The 24784-nt window shown below is 37.6% G+C and overlaps 1 protein-coding gene across 5 annotated transcripts in view; it reads right to left on the reverse strand.

The window, feature by feature from the left end:
- WDR26 (WD repeat domain 26) overlaps nucleotides 1-24784 on the reverse strand; it is a 33468-nt gene continuing 8684 nt past the window's right edge. The window contains exons 4-15 of one of the 5 annotated variants that reach the window (XM_065058568.1): nucleotides 23774-23910; nucleotides 23117-23214; nucleotides 22159-22315; nucleotides 20472-20528; nucleotides 17305-17443; nucleotides 12877-13017; nucleotides 11424-11543; nucleotides 10501-10646; nucleotides 9900-9978; nucleotides 9205-9334; nucleotides 6286-6471; nucleotides 1-4739 (exon numbers count right to left, since the gene is read on the reverse strand). In XM_065058568.1, the coding sequence (XP_064914640.1) occupies nucleotides 4714-4739; nucleotides 6286-6471; nucleotides 9205-9334; nucleotides 9900-9978; nucleotides 10501-10646; nucleotides 11424-11543; nucleotides 12877-13017; nucleotides 17305-17443; nucleotides 20472-20528; nucleotides 22159-22315; nucleotides 23117-23214; nucleotides 23774-23910 (1416 nt within the window). In that variant the 3' untranslated portion in view covers nucleotides 1-4713. Of the gene's footprint in view, nucleotides 4740-6285; nucleotides 6472-9204; nucleotides 9335-9899; nucleotides 9979-10500; nucleotides 10647-11423; nucleotides 11544-11888; nucleotides 12164-12876; nucleotides 13018-17304; nucleotides 17444-20471; nucleotides 20529-22158; nucleotides 22316-23116; nucleotides 23215-23773; nucleotides 23911-24784 lie in introns of those variants that run through there. The other 4 variants (XM_065058567.1, XM_065058570.1, XM_065058569.1 and 1 more) reach the window with 4 other exon arrangements.

A 24784-nucleotide genomic window follows, 5' to 3' on the forward strand; every position in this document is an offset into this window, starting at 1 on the left:
CAAAGTTCTTATGTTTTTAATGTAACATAGCAAAGAAATTTTTAACTACTTGATATAATCCGAGGAGAGTAACAAAAATCCAGAAAGTTTAAGAACGCAATCCTTTGAAACATTTAATATCAGTCCATAGCAAATAGTCATTACATACCAAAAGCTCTAAGTGTTAACTAGTTCCACCACAACTCCATATAAATCTTGACAATTTAGAAATCTTGAGATCAACAATAAAGTTCTTTTTCTTGATCTCTACAGCTTGGTTTGTAAGTACATACATGCTTTGAGGATCCATTTTGTCCCGTAAGTTTTCAAGGAGCCAATAACTTTTTCCATCTGTGCCTAAAAATGTTAAAGATTCAAATCTAGCACATATACCCTAACAATGAAAAATGTTTTAAGAAAAATGATGGGGCACAATGAATTTCAAATTTATAAAAATATACTGATATTAACCAAAACCTTCCGGTCAAAGGACACTTCACATACACACGACTTAAGTATGCAATAAAACATGACAAGTACCTAGAACATTTGGTTCTCTGTCTGTTCATGGCCACACGCACACACACATTCACACCAGGTGGGAGGAAACACTCTCACAGACGTTTTATTGAATCCAGATTATCTGGATTAATACACAAAAAACTTGTCTACAGTTTATTTCAACAACTAGAGGCAGCTACTGCAGCAGTAGTTCAACACTGCACACTTCAATTAAGTCCACCCTGTTTAAAAAAAGTGTCAGAGTTAATGATTTTTCTTTTCTTTCTAAACATAGTTAAAAGTAGCAGTTTAAAAAAAATAATTAAGTATGGCAGCTGAAAATGGACTTAAGCCAATGTGGAAGAGACAGGAGGAGGTCAAAAGGAACATTAGCCATTTATGGGATTGGGTCTTCTTCTTAATAGTTGTCTCAAAAAAAATTAGATACAAGTGTATTTCGTAGCTACAAATATGGACAAACTCTTGAAAGTGCATTTTTTTCCTCCTCCCCCTTGAGTTACAGTAGTTTGTCTGTTGGTCAGTAAATCCTGCTTTTTGTGATCATTCCTCTTTCTCTACCTCCCTGCCCATTTGGGTCTACAACATCTCCCCTCAAACTGTGGCTCACTGTAGGAGTTCTTGTTTCCTGCTACAGAAGCCTTCAGACCTGATTTGGGGTGGGAGTATCACTGAGCAGCGTGCACACATACACCTAGACACAAACTCCCAACAACGTATCGAGTTTTATTACACATTACCTGTTGGAAGCCAAGTTGAGAAGTAACTGGCAAGATCGGGATAGATTTCTAGCTTGGATCTTTGCTCTAATCATAAAAAGAAGTTAACTTCAAAGTTGGAGAACTTCAGAAAAGACAGAGGGAATTTAAAACAAAGGTGTCCTTTCCCCCCGCTCCCCCTCCCCTCCCAAACAAGGACAGATCTGGCATTTTCCCTTTTGTGCTCCATTGTGCCTTGAATATTACTTACCTGAACAGCTAAAAAGCATTCAGATAATAAAATGCTTCAGCATAATTTCTTTAAATATCTGCCTTGACAATAAACTGGGGCTCCTGTGAATATTTTAAGCCAACAGCTGACCAGAGGAAGTTACAAAAGGAGTACACACAATGTTTTGCTTTATAAACCCATAGATCTGTTGATTAGAAATACAGTAATTTATTGCAGGTGTGTACTTGTTCCAGCCTTAGACTCCAGCCTATGAACATTTTTAAGCACATGGAAATCAACGTGTTGCAAATAAACATATTTGGTTTCCCCCCCCCCATGGTCTCATTTTATAGTCTGTGTACAAAAAGTATTGGTACTTTTCAATTCACATATCATAAATATGCAACATGTTAGAAATAGTTTAAGGTTCCTCTTTAATCTACAGGTTGGAATGGCAGTCATTACCGCTACATCTAGAATGGTTCACCGTGGGGCAAAGTAGTGTGGCGAAATACAGATGACTCTGACCTTTCACCTCCCATGAGAAGCAGCCAGCTGCGCAACACGCTGCTCCTGAGCCGCTCTGGAAGCGGCGCCGTCTACATTGAGCCTTCCTGTACATTGCATAGTTATACCAGGAAACTCACGCGGAGGTAGCAGAACCACCTCTGGTTCTCCCCTCACTCTGCTTCTAAATACCCAAAGTGCGTTCTAGAGGTACAAACCAAGTCCAGAGGAGAAACCCCAGAATGGAGGGGCAGTATTTTGGCAAAGGTACCAAGTTTCACTTTCTAGCGCTAATGCATTGCAGTGGACAGTAGGCATCAGCCCACACATACCCACACACAGCTTGTACCAGGCGAGGAGTCTGTTGAAGTGTATATGAGACTTGACATCTAAACTCGAGATTTGATTCAGACTTCACCCCCTACCTAAAAATCCCACTTTAGTCCTGGGAGTATGAGGTAAGCAAGTAGTGCCAGACCATGGTACAATACCTTGTTAAGAGATATCAATCAAACCCAAGATTATTCTTTTTACTCTCCCTAAACAGCGTTTTGTTTGAAAACATAAGTTCCAGAGTAAGATGATACTAACTAGGGTAAGTTCTAAAGATTCATATACTAGCATTGCTTATGAATTATACCATGTTTTGGACATATAAAACACTGTTTACAATTTAGGTATTCAACTTTATTTAAACCTCAAAGGTTTAAGCTTACTTAAATTTGCCCTCAGGAAGGTGTCTGTTCCCTGAAACAATGATGCCGCAGGAACAAGACCGACTAAACTTATGCCGTCTGAACTAGGAAGAGAAACAAACAGCTTCCTCTAGAACTTGCTAATTCAAGAAGGAACCAAGTAGTCTGAAGTTTACACACGTATTCCCAGTACTGCAGAACACAAATTGCTCTCAAATTCACCTTAATTTAAGACAAATGTACTTGACTGAAAATAAGAACATTAAGTTCCTATTTCATTTTGGAGGTACTAAGAGAGGAGTATGTCAAATTCAGGGCTGGTCTCAAAGAATCAGAATCTTGAATAATTTTTAAATTTACACACAAGGAAAAAAAGCGCCTACCACCTGATGGCTGAAACCTTAAAAAAACAAACCACAAAACAACCCTGCCCCCACCTAACCTACTAAGCTTCACTTTGTTTTTCTGGGGAAGAAAAAAGGTACTGTTGATGTTAAGCACCACATTCCCATTCAAAGTGGCTCCACATTTCTTCCCAGGAACTCCAGCAAACCTTCCCCCATCCTTCTTCCACACATGACTAATAAGGACACTAGATTATTATCACATTAAAGGATGAAGTCCACTCTTCCGTTCACGTCATTCTCAGCAGCATGTCTTTCCCTGCTCCCTCTTTACTTCACAGCAGTACCAACACTACCTTTCTACCAAGGTGGCAAAAGGGAATCCAATGCCATCCCATAATGTATTTGTGTGTGGTACAGAAGCGCAGAGATGCCAGGCCATTTATGTCAAAAAGAAAAAATATTTTAAGTCTTTCCCTTTTCTTAACATGGGATGTTAGTGGAACTATTCCTAGATGTGTCACGATGTTCACGGCACCAGCTTGCAACAAAGTCTGGGAGAGGCATTTAAATCTGCAAAGATAAAAGTATATTCTCAAGAAGAAAATCTATACACCTTTGTTTAACAAACAAAGAAAAATTTTCATTGTAATGCAAGTGTTTAATTATGATCCGTATGTCAATTACTTTTACAAAATGTTGACTTTGTGAAGAAAGGATTCAACACGTTCTTTCCTCGAGGGGTAGTCTACCTTTTACCAGCATTGCTGCATATATTTATGCAATTAAAAAGAAAAACTAAAAAGGCCTTGTCGTGTTGAAACTCTTAGTCTGGTGGTGCACTCAATGCTTTTTTTCTAAATACCTGTAAAGATGGACAGCAAGTTTCTCCTTGTAAAACAAGCTTCACTGCCTACGTAAAGCTCCTTCCAGCCACTGCTTTTGATTGAGTCTCAAGACACTCCAGAAAAGCATCAGTGATACCGTGTTTCACGACACTTCTTGATTCGTTTTAATTCCAAATGTATACAAATGAAGTCATTTTAATCCTATAAATAATTTATTTTTAAAAAATTGTGCTGTTAACCCCTTTGCAGGGCAACGAGCTATGTGAAAAGTACAAAACTTTTTGTCAAATGTGATACTGAGAGTGCTTTTGACATAGTTCATTGGTTTATCATCTCAATTTATATATACTGCGCAACGGGCAAGGCTAGAATCCATGAACCAAGCTGCAAAGATCTCAAGCTAAGTAAGGCGGAGAGAGACTTGAGAAACAAGAGAAGGAAATACTTTCCTATCCAATGTATACTCTTCAGACTAAAGCACTCTTTCTATCAAGCCTTCTAAACTGTTAAATAAAGTGTTCCAAACAAGCATTTAAACTTCATTACACAGAAGAGCAACAAGAACAGTAGCCTGCCAGACAAAAAGGCAGGGGGGAAAAATATATATACTGAGTTCAATGGTTAGCCTGAATGTAGCACAGTTCTTCACAACCGATGGGGGGGGTAATTTCAACACGGTGTCCAACAACGTTCTAACGACGTGCTTCATCTCGACTGGTTACTATGAAGCAAGGTGGTAAATGTTTGGCCCCAACCGGGCTTCAGAAATGGTTCTTTTTCATGACGAGCATGTCTGTCCAGCTATCAATCATGTTTGTTTGCACCAAATCCCAAGCCATTTAAAATACGACTAATTAAGTTAAACTGAAGTCGTCTGCTCCAAATTCGCCATCAACTATCCATGCTACTGCATTCCTCTGAGCAAAAACAAAAACATAAGAGAAAGAAATCACACCTTGAAGATCTTATCAATACTTCATATTTCTATCATAAGGTCACGAATAGAGTGTATTTACAGAAGTTTCACTGAACATGCATTTGTTAATGGATCTTATTTTTATTATGTAACTAAATCCCATACAAAGAATTACTTATTTTAGATGTTATTATTCCTATTAATTTAGAGATGATTTAGCATGTTGGGTGCCGATACACAAATTTCCAAAAAGAAGTAACATACATTTGCAGTCAAGTTTCAGGGAAGTGTGCTAATTACAAAGCTGTTTGTTATCCATTGAAGATTCTTAAACTGCTAGATATTATTCTGTGCACCTACAGCTCGTGTGGAAGTACTGCTGTCAGAAATCAATTTCCTATTGTTTTGATGATGGCATTTACTAGCTCATTTTCTGGAGGAACTAAGAAAGAATGAGCAAGCAGCTAATGGGAGAAAAACACAATGGCGAGTAAAACCTACTGGAGGACAGGCTCTGAGTCCTTATGGGTGTGTTCAAGGTGTTACAAAACCAGGAGACTGACCAGGCTGGTCCACCTACTCCAATACCAGCAGCAGATGTGTCAGAAAGCCCAGGAGCAGGGAGAGGAGGTCATTCTTCCTCTTAATGTCCTTCCAACTTCCAGCCATTTTCACCTAAGGGCCATTCTGAACTAGAGGCATTTACTTATCCAGTAGCACCCAATGGATTTATCTGATTACTTTGTCCAGGTTCCCTTTGAACTCATGTTCATGCCTGGTACCCACGAGGTCCTGTGGCAATGTGATATACTGCAATTCGTTTTAATGTTTACTGTAAATTAATGACAGAAGCCTATAAACTGCAGAATAACCCACCAGTGTTCATCTCGTTACCAGTTTGGGGGGGAGGTAAGAAGGGCTGGTAACAAGTGGGCTTTTTGGCAGTGAAAAAAGTTGCATCATTAAACAAGTGGCTCTCCTGGACACAGATAGTTGCTGATGGTTAGGGAAAAAAGTTTTGTACAGATTTCACAGTTGGAAACTCCACTCTCTCCAGATGCTGGAGATTCCTTTTGTAAGCATTGTAATACCATTATTCAACTTGCAGTGTCATCAGAATGCATAATTTAAATTTTAATAACACTGTATATTATTAAACCTTAAGCACTGGATGCAGGATTTTTAAGATGTCTACATAAATAAGTGAAAATAATCCTGATGTTTTACTGACACCATAGTTTTCCACAGGGCCACGTCAGAAACTTGAATATTGTTCTGGAAATATCAGTTGTTTCCTTTTTATTCCACAAATAACTCAGATAAAAATCAACACCCATACATTAAAAAACAAACAAACAAAACAAAAACAAAACAATCAAACAAAAAAAACATAACAATACTTTTTTTAGTAAAAGTAATGATTCTAACCCAAGAGTTAAAAGCATTATTCTATCTTATTTATGGTAAGGAAAATCAACTGAAGCAGCTGCCTTTGATGTCAGCTTTCAGTGATTAGAGAACACACATACAACACAAGAGTTTTTTACCTTCAATATCCTGGTTGTCTACGAAAGGCGCTGGTCCCCATATTCTAACAGTGCCATCATCAGAGGCGCTGGCCATCATGGATGGAATCTGCGGGTTCCAGCTCACACAGTTAACAGTACGTGTGTGCCCTGTCAGCTCCGCAATTGGCAGCTCGCTACGCTTGTGCCAAATATATACTTTGTGATCTAAATAAAATATGCATTCGAAAAAAACACAATCAGAAACATTGTTCTGCACAGGCCAATTTGTCATATCAAATAGCACTTCCATACAAGCTCTCAGCAACTAAAAACCCATTATGCTGTAAAACTCATGTCTAAAATCCACACCTGTTCAATGTGCAACAGCACTAACAATTTTTATTCTAAAAGTGATCAAAAGAATACAGGTAAAGTTCTTCCACTGAGAGGCACATTCCCATTTAAGACTTGCAAGCCTATTACCCCTAGCGTTTGAAGAAAAACATTTTACTGCAATGCAAATATAAATGGCTAAAGACAAAAGCCAAATTAAAGATATGGGATTGTAATCTTATTCAAAAAGTCTTGCAGATTATGTTTTTCTTTAAACAATCGTATTTACAGATTAGTACACGCATTATAAAGTCAGAATTGCTAAGGCAGAATATTTACAACGATCACCTGTTGATGAGTATAAGGTAAGATCACAATTCTATAGTTCATGAAATACATCCTGATACTAAAGACCTAAAACATTCCAGTGAAAGTGCAAACAGAGCAAATGAGGGAGAGCAACAAAGCTTAATGTCTCAAATTGTGAGCTATTCTTGTCTTTGACAACAATTAATTCCTGTGTGGTAAAGACACAGATTTGTACATATTAAGGTAGATGCAATGAACAGATCTTCTTTTGTGATAGGAAACTTTTAATTACTTCTAGCAATGTGCTAGAAATAGACTAGTGAACTGGTCAGACACTCCAGTGCAATTTTTAAAGATTTGTTACTGCTTCATAACTATATTTAAGAATAAATGACTAAAGGTTTAGCTTTTTCTCCCAACTGCATACTAGCAGCCTTTAGTGGGCTGACCTCGATAGGAATGTCTTTGCAATATTCCAAACAGAGCTATACAAACCAAACAAGTATGTATTACTAGTATTACAGAGAAGCCTAGTATTTAGGTCTAACATATCTCATGAAAGTATTTCCATCTATTTGAAAGGTTTTAACTTGGATGTCATTCTGAAGGCTTGGCAAACAAACCGATTTTCCTCTATTCCTCCTCCCAACCCCTTACAAAACAAATTTGCTCTCTGACCTACCTGCTAGAATAGCTTCACAGAACCACAGGGTAACTCAATTGTCTTCTGCTGAATCAACTCATTTGAGTACAACACCTTTACACATGCTTGTATTGCTGCAAATGTTCTGGTTGTGTTTACATTCCACTTACAATTTCAAGAGACTACATATCCATGCTATTCAACAAACAACATGATTCACTCTCTGCTTAAACACTGGACACGCAAGCCTCTGCTGCCCAGGAGAATCAAAGCCTAAACGTAAACCCGTGTTTTGGTGCTTGTCTAAATTCCTGCATTTTATTTTGGAAAAAAAGAAGTTCACTAGATTAAGGCAGCATTCAATTTCCTTCTCAGAAACAGTTTTCTTCCTATTGATTCAAGTGTTAGAAAAAAGCCTGTCTCACTGGCAACATACCTTAAGTCTAAGAGGTTATGACAATGTAATCAACCTGTTACTTTTTTTTTTTTTAAAAAAGTACTATGACGATGAGATCTGTTATTTTGGGGTTTTTTTGCTTGTTTTGTTAAGATAATAGACTTCCACAGTAGCTAGATCTGCAACAATTCAGTGCAAAGAGGCAACAATTTTAGACAGTCCAAATCTAAACAGGACAACCTCAGTTTCAAGTAGTACTCTGTAGTTTTTAGACAATGGGGATAATAAAGACTAAATAAACAGGGGAAAAAAAGAACCAGTTCAGTGTAGTATCTACACCTCCCCATGCACGTCACCTACCCATGCTCAACACAAATCCTGAACTTCTGGGTACTCAGGTCCCAAACCAAGAACCTTGCTCAACAATGAAGAGGATCAGACTGCATTGGAGGTGCTGCCCTTCAGTCGTTATATTCCACTGAGTATTGTCAGAGGGTGAAATTTGGCTTCTCTTTACACGTATTTGGTGTTTGCCAGAAAAGGATAGTAGTAATGTCCTGGCCAACCTTATTTTCTAACAGCTCTAAGTTACGTAGTACTAACAGTGAATGCTTACATATTTCAAGTGTAATTCTTAGCCCTGAGAAGGCTTGAATCTTAAGTGACCTCCCTGGGAGGCAATGGTACAACGTCAGTGACAGAACAGAACCAATTCAACATGTAAACCATTAACTAATTTCTATTCTTGCCACAAACAGTTGAGTAAAAACATACCACAAAGCCTTTGAACACCAAGAAACCCTACCAGACTATGTCAACAACTGCTTAATTTGAGACTACTCCTTCCATAATTAAGCTGATGACTCTATTGAAATTAAAATAACCTTACCACACCTATCTCTTCAACATGCAAATGAAGCTGTTACTCCCCAGGAGTATTTTTAATTCAAACCATAAGCCTAAATATCATACCTCAAAGCAAAAAAGCCTCAAAAACACCCCATCCACTTCTAAGTAAACATATGAAGATGCTTTTGCTTTAGAGGAGCAACCCAAAAGATTCATTAATGCATTCTACTACTACCATCCTCTCCAAAGATTATTTTGGCTAGCACACAGTTATTTCTCCAAGTATGCTACGATGTCAGTGCTCCTTAAACTTAATGAACCAGTTGCTTGCTTTTATAGATGATAAATGCTAACAACAACATTATAAAAATAAGGTAAAGGAAGGATACAGTGTTCCAGCTTTCTGCACAAAAGAGAATGATGTTACCTTCGCTGCCACTCGCAATGAAGTCTTCATTATGACCTCCAAAACACGAGTGAATTGTGTAAAATCCTTGTGTAACACCTTGATACTTTCTCACTAAAACTCTGTCTTGTAAATCCCATAAGTGAACTCCCTGGGAATAAGTGTAAAGAATGTTATTTTATCATTAACATTATTCATTGCATTCTTTTGACACACTAAAAAAAAATAAAAAATTTAAGTATTATGAAAGTATATAACTTCTGCCAACTTCAGTACTGTTACTAGATCAAGAGAGTAAAGATATACTAAATTGTTAGATCAAACTTCTTCCAGTCTATGGTCCTTTCCATTCTGAAAGCTCTTACTCAAGGTTCTAGAAGTATAACTAACTAAAATGAAATCTAATTCTCACAAGCCCAAACATGTCAACCTTCCACAATTCTTGGTATACCTGGCTTCTCAACGCAATAGCCAGATAATATGCAATAGTACATATTTCGTAGTATGAAACTCTTGACAGTAGATCAGTCAAAAGAAAAGTCTCAAGGAGAATACTGCCTTCTTGTCAGAGAATGCCATGCTGTATTTATGAATATTAAGGCATTAATATTACATGATATACAACTGGTTAATAAACTTTCCAAATCAAAATATTAACAACAGGTAGCAGTTGCAAGCAGATTTATTTGTATTTCCATTTATCATCACCAACTCACCTGAGTTGCTACATTTAACAAAGCTAAACGGCCATTTTTTGAAATAGTAAACGACATAATAGGGTGATCTTCTTGTACTCTGAAAAGATAAGACACATCAGTGTTAAGAGTACACTTAACCAAACAATGATGCAACACAGAAACAAAAGGTATGTCCTGTCTCTGTAATTATCTGGGAAAGACAGCTCTGAACTTGAATTTAGGTATGTCTCTATGTCAGTACAGGCCAGGTCTGCAATAGTTTGCTTATAGTTATGACAAATCCCAAGGCCAAAAGGGACTTCAGATCTCAAAATGCAGCTCCTAAAAAAAATCCAGCAAAATATGCCAGGAATTGAGAAGACAACACCTCTTGATGACAGAAATGTCAAAACATCCACAAGAAACCTAGCCCAGTGCTTAAGAAGTTATTTCTATTACTTGACCTAATAATTCTTGCTGCAACTGGAACTCACTCATTCTTTTCCCATGTTGTTCTCCTCTTCCTTTAATACTGAAAGCATTTTAATAACTTGTTTTCCACCGTGCCCCAAAAACCCTTCCTCAATCTTCTTCTGACTCTAAGAACCAAGAATTCAAAACCGAAGAAAGAGGTAGTTACATGTTCCTGTCTGTAAGATCCTCAAAGTTATAACCCCGAATTCGCTGGTGTGTGTCCGATGCTAGAACAGTTTTCCCATCACTCAAGCACCAAAGGCATTGTACTCTCACCCCTTCCCAGGAGTCAAGAAGATTACCATCTAAATCCTGACCAAGAAAAAGAAAAGAAAAAGAATCATTAGTCTCAGATTTCTGAGGAGTTGTGATAAATATCTTTTTAACCTTCTGTTCAGACAACTGCTACAGAAAGCAATCTTACCCTGTGAAAGAGATGACTTAGCGAATTAGGACTTGGTTGTCTTAACTGAGGCTTTTGTAGGTATCTGTCCTGTAAAGCTGAGAATCCCTCTCGTTACTTATTTCCTTGTGCATGACACATGCAATTTATGTCATGTCACCTTTGCAGTGACTGAGACTTGCATACTGCACTATTATTCTGGGCATACTGCACTATTATTCTGGGCACCAATTCAGATGACAAATAATCACAGGTACAGTGAGACTGTGGACCACCACCCAAAATAAACACTAGTCAAGTAACGAGGGTTTCAAATTTCTGTTTACGCAAAGCAAAGACAGCATGCAAAAACTAAGACAGATATAGTCAAGTCCAAATTCTGTGGAATAAACAACATTTGTGGACAAAGGCGCTACTTTTGAACAGTGTATTTTATAGAGCAGGTAAGAAAAAAATTCTCAGCCCACAAATCCTCCTTTGGGCAGATAAAAGATGCCTGAACCCTTCAAACTGCCACATACAAAAGTGTTGCTAAAATACTAACATTAACGTGTTGCTTCTTTGAATTACAAAGGATTTGAAGTTGTACTGTACACACACATGAAAAAAAACACAAAAACCTCAGGTTTGACTATGACAAAACTTTCATTTCTTGGTTTTCAATGGGATGGATGCAGAGAACTTACACACTGATAGAACTGTCCACGCTGACCTCCCGTTACAAAACGCTTCCCATCGGGATTCCAGGCCACGCTTGTTAAACTGTCTTCATGAGACTGGCTCATCTTTGTCCTCAGCTCCCCAGTCTTGAAAATAAACAAAGGCAACAAGGTCTCATAGCAGAACCCTTTCCCAAAAACGTATCCATAACTTTAATGACACACATCATGTTTGGAAGTGCATATATTTCAACACATTTATCAAAAAACAACACAAACCTAAGAATAATGCGATAAAAAGGCAGAACTACTTCAGCATCTCCAGTGACCCTGGACTTGATTTAAGACAATTTATTTTGTCCATCAAATCAGGACAGATGGACTACTCAGTGTGTCAGACAACTGGAAGATTATGAGTAAAGAGAGGAATTCAAACAAGTTGGAAGAGCACTTGAGAGAGAAGCCATACAAAACAAAAAAAAACCCAAACATGGAAATGCAAGGAGACAGGAGGAGACTAAAAACAAAACACACACACAACACAACAACAAAACAGAAAGGACAAAATACATTTCACTAAAAAGTTGAGAGTATCAAAGTATTTAGAACATTTTCCTCCCTGAGCTGGGAGTTCTCCACACCAAAAATTTAGCTTTCATCCCTGGCTTATACCACTTCTGTTTCACAGGACAGACTGCCAATGAGTGGCTTACCATTGTCAAAATAGTAAGGGCTTCTCTCCATTCCCTTGCTCCAGCTCTAGTGCTCTTCACCAAGCCAATTTAGTCAATTAAAGAGGAGAAAAGTATTCCATGGGTGAAAAAAAAGAAACTTTTTGTTTTAGGAAACTAAATTACTTAAGAGTCCAAGGCAGCAACAAAGACTATACAGCCTGCAACTGAAGCAGGGGAAGCTTTTATATCAACGCAAGTGCCCATAAAAATCAACAGTAGAAAAGGATTTTCAAATTAATGGAGAAAATAGCAGAATGCCCTAGTGTCTGACTGAAAGATGAAATTCTGAAATCACCAAGAGGGTTACACAAAGTCAAAATAACTTTCATCTTTTACTTTTGATACTTGTTAAAAATCTTGAATAAGCAATTGTTCCCCTTAGATGATAATTCTGCCCTCTTTCTCTTGATTAATTTACTGTTCTTCTCTTCACTAGCTCTCTAAGGTCTTATGGATTTATGCCATCCCTTCTCAGAAATTATCATAACACCAGAATTGCTTCACTTAGACTTGAACTCTCATTTCAGTTCTGTACAAACCAAGTACAGAATTTGTAGGCTGCCACAGTAATTTTCTCAAAACTGAAGGGAGGCGCAGAGATCAGCATCTCTTCTTTACACTCCCATCTTTGCACAAGTCTGTAGAAATGGCTTCTTTCATGCTTAACATATTTAGATATTAAAACAAAGGTAGGCAGCTGACCACAAAGTTTTTTGGGTTTTTTTTGACTCTTAGTCACCACTTACTTGTACATTCCAGAGCCAAAGCTCAGAACAATCATCTGGGCCACAGGCAACAAGATAGTTGTCATCTGGACTCCACGCAATATAAGAGACGCCATATGCATGACCTTCTAACGTCTTAAGTAGTTTTAGCTGGTGAGTATCCTGAAACGAGAGATTCTGTTGAGACAACGCAAATGAACTCCTACTAGATTTCACACACACAGTGTATCCAAGTACAGCATGTCAAGTTTGCTTTATGCAATGTGGCACCTGCATTTTACAAGATGCATGAATAGGTGGAAGAGCAGTTGCTAGTTTGCAGAGTAGGACCATTAAAAGTGTCCAAATTTCAATGTGCAAAACAAGAACACTTGTAGGTATTTTTGTTTTAATCTTCTGTGATTCTGAATGTGGAACTCTCAAGATATCATTGTGTACAGAGTTACACTTGCTTTAGTATATAAGATTTCTGTAGTGTCAAGTCTCTCTACATCTACTGGAATACAAAAGTTGTTATCCATGTTTTACATTATTAAGTCACCTTCTTAAAAGTAAAGACATGCTGGAAGCCTATCATGGTTAAACAGAGAACCAAAACCTTCAAGTGCCAATGTTTTTATAAACATTAATGTATCTTGTGTATGCTGCTCAAGAAAAAAAGTTTTACGAAAGGTATTTTTAAAAGCTTCCTTGAGAGGTGTTCTAACTTCCAAAGTGTTCCCTACAGCAAGCTGTTGCATCTTTTCTGCCAGATTCCCTGAATGAAACATACTTTGCTCACTAAGGGTATTTTGTATCACCTTTATACTACAATTGTTCTACTGCTGCCTTGTCAGAGGAAGTCAACTTCCAAACAGCTTATCAGAATAAACAGGACAGATAGATAATGGTAAAACCACACACTGGCTTCCTAAATCCAGAAACATGCTTCAATACAATATCAGCACCAACTCTTAACAACATGCATATACAGAAAGTAGAACTGAGCTTTTTCAACTGTTGACAATAATATTGTTGACAATAATTGCGAAGTGTCTTGGAAAGGGGCAAGTGGATTTTCCTCCCTCACTGCCCCCCACCCTCCCCTTTTTCTTTTTCTGCACAGGGGATGTTTATATCTCCTACTTCTCTTCAAAATGAGTGAGTCATTTGAAAATCTAGCTTCATTTCTCAAATTGTCCCTTCTCTTTCTTTTGTTTTAGTATTAATCAGCAGAGCACCTCTTGATTCTAAAGAGAAAGAACATGGTCAACAGAGGAACAGAGTGACACAAAGGACTGTTTCCTGGGATCAGCTGCAAGGGATTTGGTGACTCTCAGCCAGCATGCAGTTTTGAAGGTTCTGCTGGCTAGAAAAACTAACTTCCTCAAAAGGAAGTGGGCAAAGAATAATCTTCAAAGCACAGAAATAGACAGGCAAACAAATGGACCTCCTCAAGGCCCCTCTTCGATTCTAATAATTAATCCTGGTCTGCATTAGACACTGCTGTGTCTGTAGCTACGCTGATCTGCAAGGAAACCAACTCATGTTTCACATCATCTCACATTCTGGAGCTTGCCTGCAACTGATGTATTTCTTTTTACATCAGCATTAAAGCAGCTTGTCACTTCTCCATCACATATAAGACTCCTGAGGAGCAAGATGGATAGGAACTTCCTCTTCTAATGACAGGACTCTGTGGCTGTTCTCTCTCACACTGCTCTCATACTTCAAATACAGCAAAATAGCTATACCATGTTTTGCTCTAAAACAGCAGTCAATGGTATTTCAGGAAAACACCCCCAAATTTAGTCCATCTCCTTCCCACTCATCACCAGAAGCAATCTCAGCACTTCCATCCCTTACAGCTTCACAGATTTTTGTTATGTAGAAGAAACAACTACTTCGGTATCAACTTAAGTCTGATGTAGCTGAGCTCCTTGGCTGAAAAGCCAAAAACCTGTCAACAGTTTTCAGAAAGTACGGGGGGTGGGCGGAAACACAACGTTTCTGTAAGAAACAAGTGAAGGGAAAGCTCTATCTAAGAAGATGCGTGCCAGACAAGGTGATGCACGTACTATGCTTACCTTTGTGTTCTAGAGGTTCTGCCACGCTTAGTAACAGTCAAATAATACATTCCACACACAAACCTAGTTCACTCAAGACATTATTTAATGCTGCTGAGTCTGCATAAGAAATTTGAAATGAACGAATGAAAATGAAAACAGAAGCATGGGTTAAGACAGTCTGGAGATGTAGCTGCATCTTAGAAAAAAAAAAATAAGAAACTCATGGCATGAAACAAAGAAAAAGTTACGGAAGCAGTGTCATTACACACCAAGAAGGGAGATAAAGGGAGAAATGAAGGGTTCTCAGACACATGAAGTGCATGTGGAAAAAGAATACTGTTTAAAATAAACAGTGATCTCCCATCACTTTCCCAGGCAGAGTTGGACAGATGTTTCCTTGTAGTTTATATACCTGGGTAGAATAACTAAATACCTAAAGCCTTGAAAACCTGATTTAAAAAAAACAAGTGATGCAAAATACATTATCAACTCCTCCAGGAAACGTGAGAAGCATGCTTGCCAAATATGAAAATGAACCATTTGAGTTATTTGGCCTAATATTATTTAGGCATCCATCTCCTTGAGACTGTTTCAAAGCCAGGTTGTTTTGTTGGGTTTTGTTTTTTTCTGATTGTTGTTTTTTTTTGTTTTGTTTTTCCAGATGGGGGTTTTGGGATTTTTTTTTGGTGGTGGGGAGGTTGTTAGTTTCGGGGGTTTTTTTGGTACTCAAATACTGAAGATAAAACCATTCAAAACTACTTTCCCATTAACTGTTTATTAGAGATTTTGTTCCTTTAGAAACCCCTTGACCAAAAGGGTTGGTAGTCTAAGACACCAAAAAACATTTACTTGGTTTGATTAACCAGATATTAGCTAACAAATCACTACAAAATGTGCTAATCAAGATGTTGGGTATTAAAACCCATCAACGTAAGAGGAAGATGTGCCTCTACAATCAAGTGAGAACAGCAAAAGATATTTGATCCTTAATTTACTTCAAATTACTCGTTTGTTAAAACAAAACAAAGCCAACAGATCATTTCCTAAATAAATAAGTCATCTTATGCTGCTACACATCTCTTGGCCCAGAGCACACCAGCTCCAGCTGCAAACAAACCACACCAGTTCTATGCCTGAAAAATCCATAGCACTTGCTGTTAGTTCAGGGGCTACATAAAACCCTGTTCTATGTGCGTAATTGTTAAGTTCTCCCATCTTCTTAATATAAAAAACAACTCAAATTATCATAGAATAGTTTGGGTTGCAAGGGACCTTCGAAGGTCAGCTAGTCCAACCCCCCTACAATGAGCAGGGACGTCTTCAACCAGATCAGGTTGCTCAGAATTATACAGCTTCCTAACCTGTAGCTGAAGAAAAGGTTTAAGTTCAGCTCCCAAATCCCACTAAAAGCCAGTACAGAACTGCAAAAGCCTTTTATCTTCTACTTAGCGTACCAGTTTGCAGCTGTGTGGTTAAAAAAAATCTAGGAATCTTATTTTTGATAGTGTTTTACAAGCATTGAAACCTACAAATATTGTGTGCATACTTTCAAGTTTATTCACAATTGTTATAAAATGTATGGATATATACTTCCATATCACTTCTACAAGTCAATTAAAACAGATTCACCACTCAATCTTTTTATTTACATAAGTATAGCTATGGGTAGGAAAGGTAAGTCTTGTAGCTGTAGGATATTTCATGTAAGAGAAACAGTGCCACAGATGGGTATCAAAACCTAAAACCACAGTCTGTAAGAAAAAGGATGGGTACACTTCCATTTGTCAGTGGATTCTGACAAGTGTTTAGATCTTCATCTCAGGACAAGACAAATCTTACAACAGCAACCAGCATGAAGTGGTGTACTGATACAATTTCAGTTTAACACACACCATTTTATTGCTCAGAAATAAAGTAATAAATGGTGAAATGGATATTTAAAGTCCAAGCGTACTAGGAGTAACCAACTAACAGAAAGGGGTTAGTCACATGCATCAGATGAGAAGCGCTCTTAGTAGAAGTGATTTAGAAGAAAGGTTCCTCATTGTCACACTCCTTCCACTCTCACCCAATGCTTCTCAAGGCCTTCAAGCCAAGAAGCTCCCTTGGTGGGCACCAGCAGGCTCTACCCCATGGTACTGGTTAGGCACACACAAAGTTCCTGCCCCAAAGCAGTCAACAGTTCAAGCCTTATGCTCAGGCACCAGGTTTCCAAGCATCCTCCTTCACTAACTTAGACTGACCACAATCTTGAGTCTTCTGTGTCCCAGAGAAATACCTTTGTCAGTGGGCTACAGTACGTTAGCCTGTCCTACAAAAAAGCAAATCATCCTAGCAAGATAAAGTAGACAGGGAAGGGAAAGGCAAGTCATACACATTTTAACACACGTTGCACACTTACTGGATCAACCTGCCATATAATAACAGTTGTGTCCTTAGATCCCGTTGCCAGTTTAGTGCCATCATTGGAGAATTTACAGAACCACACTTCATTACAGTGCTCCGTTAGTATCTGCTGTGTATAGCATGGGAACTGTTTCCTGGGAAAAGAATGTATTTTCAGATTACTACAACAGCAGTAAGATTTTATTTTTTTTAAAGCAAGATCATAAAAACTAAAACTTTTTTAAATGCAAGACCGGACAACTTTGAAAATTCATCTGTTAACAACTGTTTCAAATAAGTACAAAATGAAGTGTCTTTTCTGGTAAAAAGCTCGCACCACCAAGTGACTGTAATTAATTGTAAGAACTTAGAACTATTATTCCATTCACATAATTTGTTATGCTTTCATATAAATCGGAATAAAACTGACCTCTTTATGAGCATAACAATTTATTAGCACACGCTTCTACGATGTATAGAAAATACTGCAGTCCAAACCTGTTTGAACCCTACATGCAACGTTTCAGGTACATGTGAAGATTTTGTAAGTACTTAACTCAGTTATATCTTGCCAAAATCTTTCGAAGTGATTCTTACATAAAAGCTGAGTAAAATAATTGTCTTGTTTCTTTTTCTTGAATGTGATCTTGCAATAGGGTATTTCTTTGCCTTCCTTTTGTGCCATTTTTCACTTTCTTTGCAGAGTACCACATACAATAGCTAAGCATAACACAATACCATTATAAGCTTTCAACTTGAACAGTTTTCCCTCACAAAAACTACATTTTGTAAAACATTAAGTTTATAAAAAAAAATATGATAAACTACCAAAGGAGTCAAACATTTCTGTAGAACCACTATTTAATCTTCCAGTTACACACTGAGTAAAAGCTAACAGTCAAAATATTAAGCTAGGTAGAGCTGCACATAAGTTTTATTTTATTTACAGCTTGCCCACTGTATAAGAATTCGATGGCTAAGCTAAAATAAATGTAGGCTTTTACATCAGATGACAGCTTCTACATGTAAACCTGCAGTAATTAAAAGCTCATTGGTCGGATGCACTAAAAAGCAGTCTCTAACCATGGACACTTTCTTGAACTGCAGGGATCCTGAGGTGGTTTAGTTTTATGCTGAGTTTTCACAGGGCTCTGTGCGACAGGACAACAACTCTCATGGGACACAATGGTACTAATGTAACAATTACTGTCTCCATGAACACACACAGTTGTACTTATCACTGGAGATAAACTGGCCTGAAAAAAACCACACACACAAAACCCCACCACAAAGCAAACAGCAAATAAACACCCACCCAACAACAACAAAAATCCCAAACAACTACCACCTACTTCCTTTAAATTTGTATTTTAAAATACAGTTTGGTGGTAGCCAGGCTGACAAGACAGCTGAAAAATTACTTCTTACCAGAATCTAGAAAAAGTTCTGCTTAACACAGTGTCTACATCCTCTCAATCCATTTCCTTTTAGCAGAAGATGCCTCCTAATCCATGCTTAAAGGCTATCAAGCACCACTGAACAACCCTACAGCCCTCATATTTCCTGACTTACAGTAGAGGAGGACACACAAAATGTACATGTACATATCTGTAGTTGGCCTCCTTTGGTCTGTCTACTTACTCTTCTACTGAAAAAACACAAGTCTGTTCTGCTCCTGCTTTGAGCTGACCAGGAGCTGTCTAGTTTGCACAGTTGCCACAGGAACAACACTGAGCCCAAGGTAAAAATCCCCACCCATCGAAGACGACTTTTTTTCCTTGAAGTCTAGAAGGCAGACAAGCCCTTACACAGATATGTGCACCTACAGAAAGAGCATTTCCTTATTATTTAGCCATATTGTAATGAGTTAATGTTTTTCCTCAGAGCAGCAGTTTGCTCTAGAAGGTGAGAGAGTCTTTATCTGTAACTCACACAAAGTACAAGGGGCACACGGTGTCCCAGGAAAGCCTTTTCAGCATATTTCATTTTTAAAAAATACTCTATAGAACAATAGCGCTTGTATTTTAAAGCTTGAGAAAAGCAGCCAAAGTTTTGTAGACACGAAAATCAAGCAGTATAATGCTGGAGTACACTATTTTCATAGTAAGGTGGTCTTTAGGTTCCTAAAAAGCATAACAGGCACAGTTAATGTAGCTGCTGCAGACACATCCCAATAGCAAGTTATGCTATTCACAATCCAGATCAGTGCGCTCTCACAAAAAGTTCACTTCATTAATGAAACATACAGCCCAGCAAGCTGGACTCCACAGATAGCAAAGCACACATTAAACAACTCTTCTGTAGAAGAAAATAGCAGCAGTCTCCAAACAAGAAACTAAAGCTGGTTGCATAACAGTTTCTGGGTTGGTTAACTAGATACTACTGTAGCTCAAAGGTTTTTCTTTTTCCTTACAAATTGTTCTGTTCAGCACAACACACTTTAATCACGTTGTTCACATACTGAAATAAAGTAGTGAAATAAAGTAGTAAAAGAAAGTTATCTGGTTTTGTATTTACAAAAGTTCAAAATTCTAAATAAAACAAACAGCATTTTTTTTTTTAAATTTCCTGTACATACAACAGAAGATATATTTCTCAACTTCCACAATGGTTCTTTTTCAAAAATGCTATATTAAACTAGTACCTAGAAAGCAGCAGCATTCACCTCTTGTTTGGGCTCCACTGTTTGTTTGTAAACTTTAGTCTAAAGTTTATTTACATGAAAGCAAGACAAAAGAACTCAGGAAAAAAAAAAAAAACACCATCACACACACAAAAAACTGCAACAAACAAACGACAAACACGACCAAACAAAACACCCAATAGGCTGAAGGCTCTCAAAACCTAAAGTGACCACTCCCAAGTGCATCATTCTCTGTTACCAGAATCTCAGACACATTAAGATGAAATAACCACAGCTTTACTCCCAGCAGATTCTTCCTCTTTCTCCCACTCTCATGAAGTGAATAAGTTTTAGTTAAGCGTTGTACCTATTAGTATAATTCAAGCATGCTTCATCAAAATATTGCCTGAAGTCCACAACAGATTAGTTCCAACTAAAAAATGGAAAGTTGTCAGTATTCTATCATTTAAGTAGTACAGAACTTAGATTGTCTAAGCTATTAGATTACTGTTACTTCTGTCAGTTTAATCAAAATTTGGCTTCCACTGTCTTTAACTCACCTCATTATGCCCAAGCATGGCAGCATGTACATCGCACCACAAACTGATCTCAGACCCCTGCAACAGGTAGGTACAATAGGTTGAGTTGAGGACAGAATGGAAGCCTTTATTTTGAATTGGGTTTTTTTGGAATTAAAGTAGTCACAAGTATGTATGTTTGCATGTATGCATACATACCAAATATACAAGCTTAAGAAGTACATTAGGTGAAAATAACCCCCAAAACCTATGGCCAAACTTACATCAGCAAATAGATTCAGATGGGTGAAATTCAAATTCAGATTTATTGCATATAGTATTTTATATCTGGCTCTAGCTAGTCCAACTTTAGTTAACCATGCTCTTTACAGTTGGCTTGAACGCCCCTGGGGGGCTTGATTAAGCACAAACCCCTACAAAACACCCAATGTTATTTATGACATGTAGAAAGACAAATTAAATCTGTTAGTCTGATTTTAAGATTCACTTCTTAAGTAGGGAAGACAATTCCAGCATCTGACCTTTTCCAATATCTCTTAAAATGGGCAAATGTCCATGCACATATACACACAAAACTGTGGCAACAATGTGATGTAGCAAAATTGCAAGCTAGACAATAGCCTAAAAATATTACTTGAATACAAGAAGATCCAAGGATATTAAATTAAAACTTTCAGATGGGTAGAATGAAGTACTATGGAAGTCTGCATCTTTCAAAACAGACTCCGAGTAACCCAAAAATGTAAGTCAAACCAGCCAAGTTCAGAAAGTTTCTATAAGTAAGTTATCAATATTTAACTTCCTCAGATGAGCTAACCTTAACAGGAAAAAAATCCCCATGTAAGCCCAAGTGTTGTTGGCCTGTTACATGAGCAAACATAAGAGTATCATACACAGCCTTTGTTTTCTAGGTGTCCTAGCCCTCATTACACCATGCACAGCAGTTTTCCCAAAAAGTTACACTGAGTTTTGGGTCCTTGGCAGAGTTCTGCTGGATGAGAAAAAAAACATCTCAAGTCAGCCATTTGTTACTAACAAACATCTTCCTGCTTCTTGCCTGGTGGAGTATGGCAAATAGTTTTAAGACTTAATACGTAGGTATAAGAGACATTCAATTCTTACTACGTTACAAATCTGAGAAAACAGTTCTTTATACCATTCATATTATATATTATGTAAACCAGAAATGTCTACTGCACATTTCTGCTCTACTTTAACATTTGTGTCTAAAAGCACCTCACTGTCCACTACTAAAAGCTGAAAGCTGACTTCATGAAGTATGTGTCAGTAGACTTTCTGCATTTCAATAACGTTGAAGACAGGAGTCTAGATAAGAAACATAATAGCAATTCTCCAGAGGAAAAAGCACAGCAATCATGTGTTGATGAATAAACAAAGTGGCTGCCCAAAATTACAAGAAACAAGTGGGAAGGATTAGCATAGTAATATATTTTATTCATACCTATCTGATCAAAATGATAAATCTTCAATCTGACCCCATCACCTGACTATCCAGCTACCAAAGTGTCTTATACACACCTTCTACTCCCTGCCACTACTCATTTAATGAGAACTCTTTTCCCAGTCAACTCCTGTTAAACCAACTCAAAATAATCTTCATATTCCTTTTCAGAGTAGGTACAACTAGATTATTTTAAAAAGACAAATTATATTGCTTCCCATATTAAAAGTAGCAAAGGTTTCTTACCTACTACAAACATGATCTATTAGCAGCGACACAGAATCTAGATTACTATCTAGTTTGGTATTATGATATAGGCACCGGTCCCGTTGAAGTTCCACAGCCTGACGTAGCAGGTTCTGTAAACGCCTTGGAGGAAGCATCACTGATGGGGGTAGGTACGCTTTAAAAGAGTTAAGAAAAAAAGCACAACATGATATATCAAAACCTAGTCACAAGTAAGAATGTATTTTGAGTATTCTTAGAAGAGATATTAATAAATAAAGGTCAAAAGCTACAGGAAAATAGTGCACACGGTTTGCCAAATCTACAGCTATACATCTGGAATTTGAAGCATGAACTTCTGGAAATCAGAGCTGTATGCAAGGTATTTGTAGTTATAGTATACATATTATATGTGTACTAGTAACATATATTGTAGTCATAATATATGTTGTCCTGGCCAACAAGCACCATCTATACAAACTAACTCAAAAAACAACAGTATGAGTTGTGTTCACCTAAAGAATTCTCTATTAACATTATCAAAATAAAGATATACCACGGGTTTTCCAACTCTGATACACAGTATCAGACCAGCCACAAGAAACAGAAGAAATCATAATTCACATCCGAGTCTGAGACCACTACCAACCCATCCTGGTATCACTAGTGGTTATAGGCCACACTTCAGGTGTAGCTCAGTGTAGCTGCCATTTACAAAACACTCCCCTCTCCCTCCAAACCACACATTTAATCACCACGTTATGCTATCACTGCATGCAGCAGAGCTAAGAAGTAAGAGCTTCCATTGCAAAAGGTTAGATACAGGAGACCAAAGGGTAAAGGCATTCCCATTAACCAAGAAATACAAAAACATCAACCAGCAAATGCAGTTAAAGCCATTTCCCTGGGACATGTCATTATATAAGATACACTGGATTTACAGAGGTGGGAATAAATTCTAAACACTAGAACATCTTACTCTGGAGTTTGTCCAAAAGTTTAGATCTGGAAGCTGTTCCTTTCCCTTCCCACTCTGCTTTTGCACGCAAATCTTCTGCATGGCTACACATCAGATACCTGTTTAAAAAAGTGCACACACACCAGACTAAATCTTTCTGGAATCATTCTTTCCACTTTTAAACATGATACATATATAACAACATTCTCAATGAACTGGAAATAGGTGACTTAAGCTTGAAAAATGGCAGTGAGCTATTCCACACACACACATTTCCTTCAGAAAAAAAGGTCTGAATTTGCAATAGAAAAAAGTAAGCAAAACACAGATTTTGGGAAAGTAGAAATGTCTTATTTTCATCCAAGCACAAACAAGACTATATTAATCTACTTATTCAGCTATGAGATAACAGGCTAATAATTCAATATCAGATGACCATAGAAGCGTATGTATTAATTTGGATTCTAGTACTATAAATCACAATGAGATTATCTTCAAGCATCTGAAACCAGGCATTTTCTACTGAATAGTCTTCTTTAATCACCATTTTAGCATATCTCACTACAGTTTATTAATCAACAGGATAATGGCTTTGAGTTTTCACAATGTCAGCAATCAAAAGCTATGGAATTCCTTCAAAAATTCCACCAAAAGAGCTTTCAAAGTCCAAACACTTACCCACTGAGGATATGAATGCGTTCTGTATTATATTTCAGAGGTGTCAGTTCACAGCGTAGAACTTGAAGCGCCTCCAGGACCTTGCCATCCTCCAGGTATTCCAGGTACTTCTGCTGCAGCAGCAAAAACTTCATCCTCTGACATGACAGAAAGCAGCAGTCAGGGGAAAAAGGTTGACTGAAGTTTCAGAAAACGTTTGAGCCTAAACAGAACAGTAGAAACCATTCTACTATGCCCTTCAGAAATACAGCTATATGTAATGTTCATTACTCAATTTCTTTTTGCTGGGTTTTAAACAACATTGCAGAAATCAAGTTATCCATGAATTTCCTTCCCACCTTACGGGGCTCCCAGGTACCTTCCTACCTCATTTCTCAGACCCTCACTTCACTTGTCTCATCTCTCTTCCCAATCTTACATTAAATCAAGAGAAGTGACCAAAAGCAGCTAATCACAGACTTAGGACTGCAGGACAGCACAGAACACAACAGGCCAACTCAACAAGTTCTCATACTGCTTATATGGGAGCCAACATGGATTGTCTGCATAGCTGCGTAACATATAGCAATAACAAACAAACTGTCTGAGGTTTTGTTTTGTAGTTCCACATTAAGTTGTTTTCCTCAGATGTTGCATCATTTTTCAGGATTACAAGAAAAATACTTTCCTATATTTAGGAACCACTTCTCCGAAGTAATCACTGCTATTTCACAGTGTTCCTTTCATCTTGTACAGGTTTTGGTTGTTTTCTTTAAAAATAAAAAAAGAAAATCAAGCCTGCTATTCTAACAACAAATGTCTGTGGATTAAAAAAAAAAAAAGAAAAATCAGGTATTCATTTACTATACTCCAAAACCCGAAGTCCTAGAAATTTCTAATACCAAATTATCAGAAACAGTTTTTTTGTTTCTGGATAAAACCAACTATTGTGTGTTTGCACATCTTTACTGCTAGCAGTTATCAGGTGGAAAAGACATTTCTGGTACACAGGACTCACCAGGTTAAAGAGGA

The sequence above is a fragment of the Columba livia genome, chromosome 3 (assembly GCF_036013475.1).
Source record: "Columba livia isolate bColLiv1 breed racing homer chromosome 3, bColLiv1.pat.W.v2, whole genome shotgun sequence".
NCBI lineage: Eukaryota > Metazoa > Chordata > Aves > Columbiformes > Columbidae > Columba > Columba livia.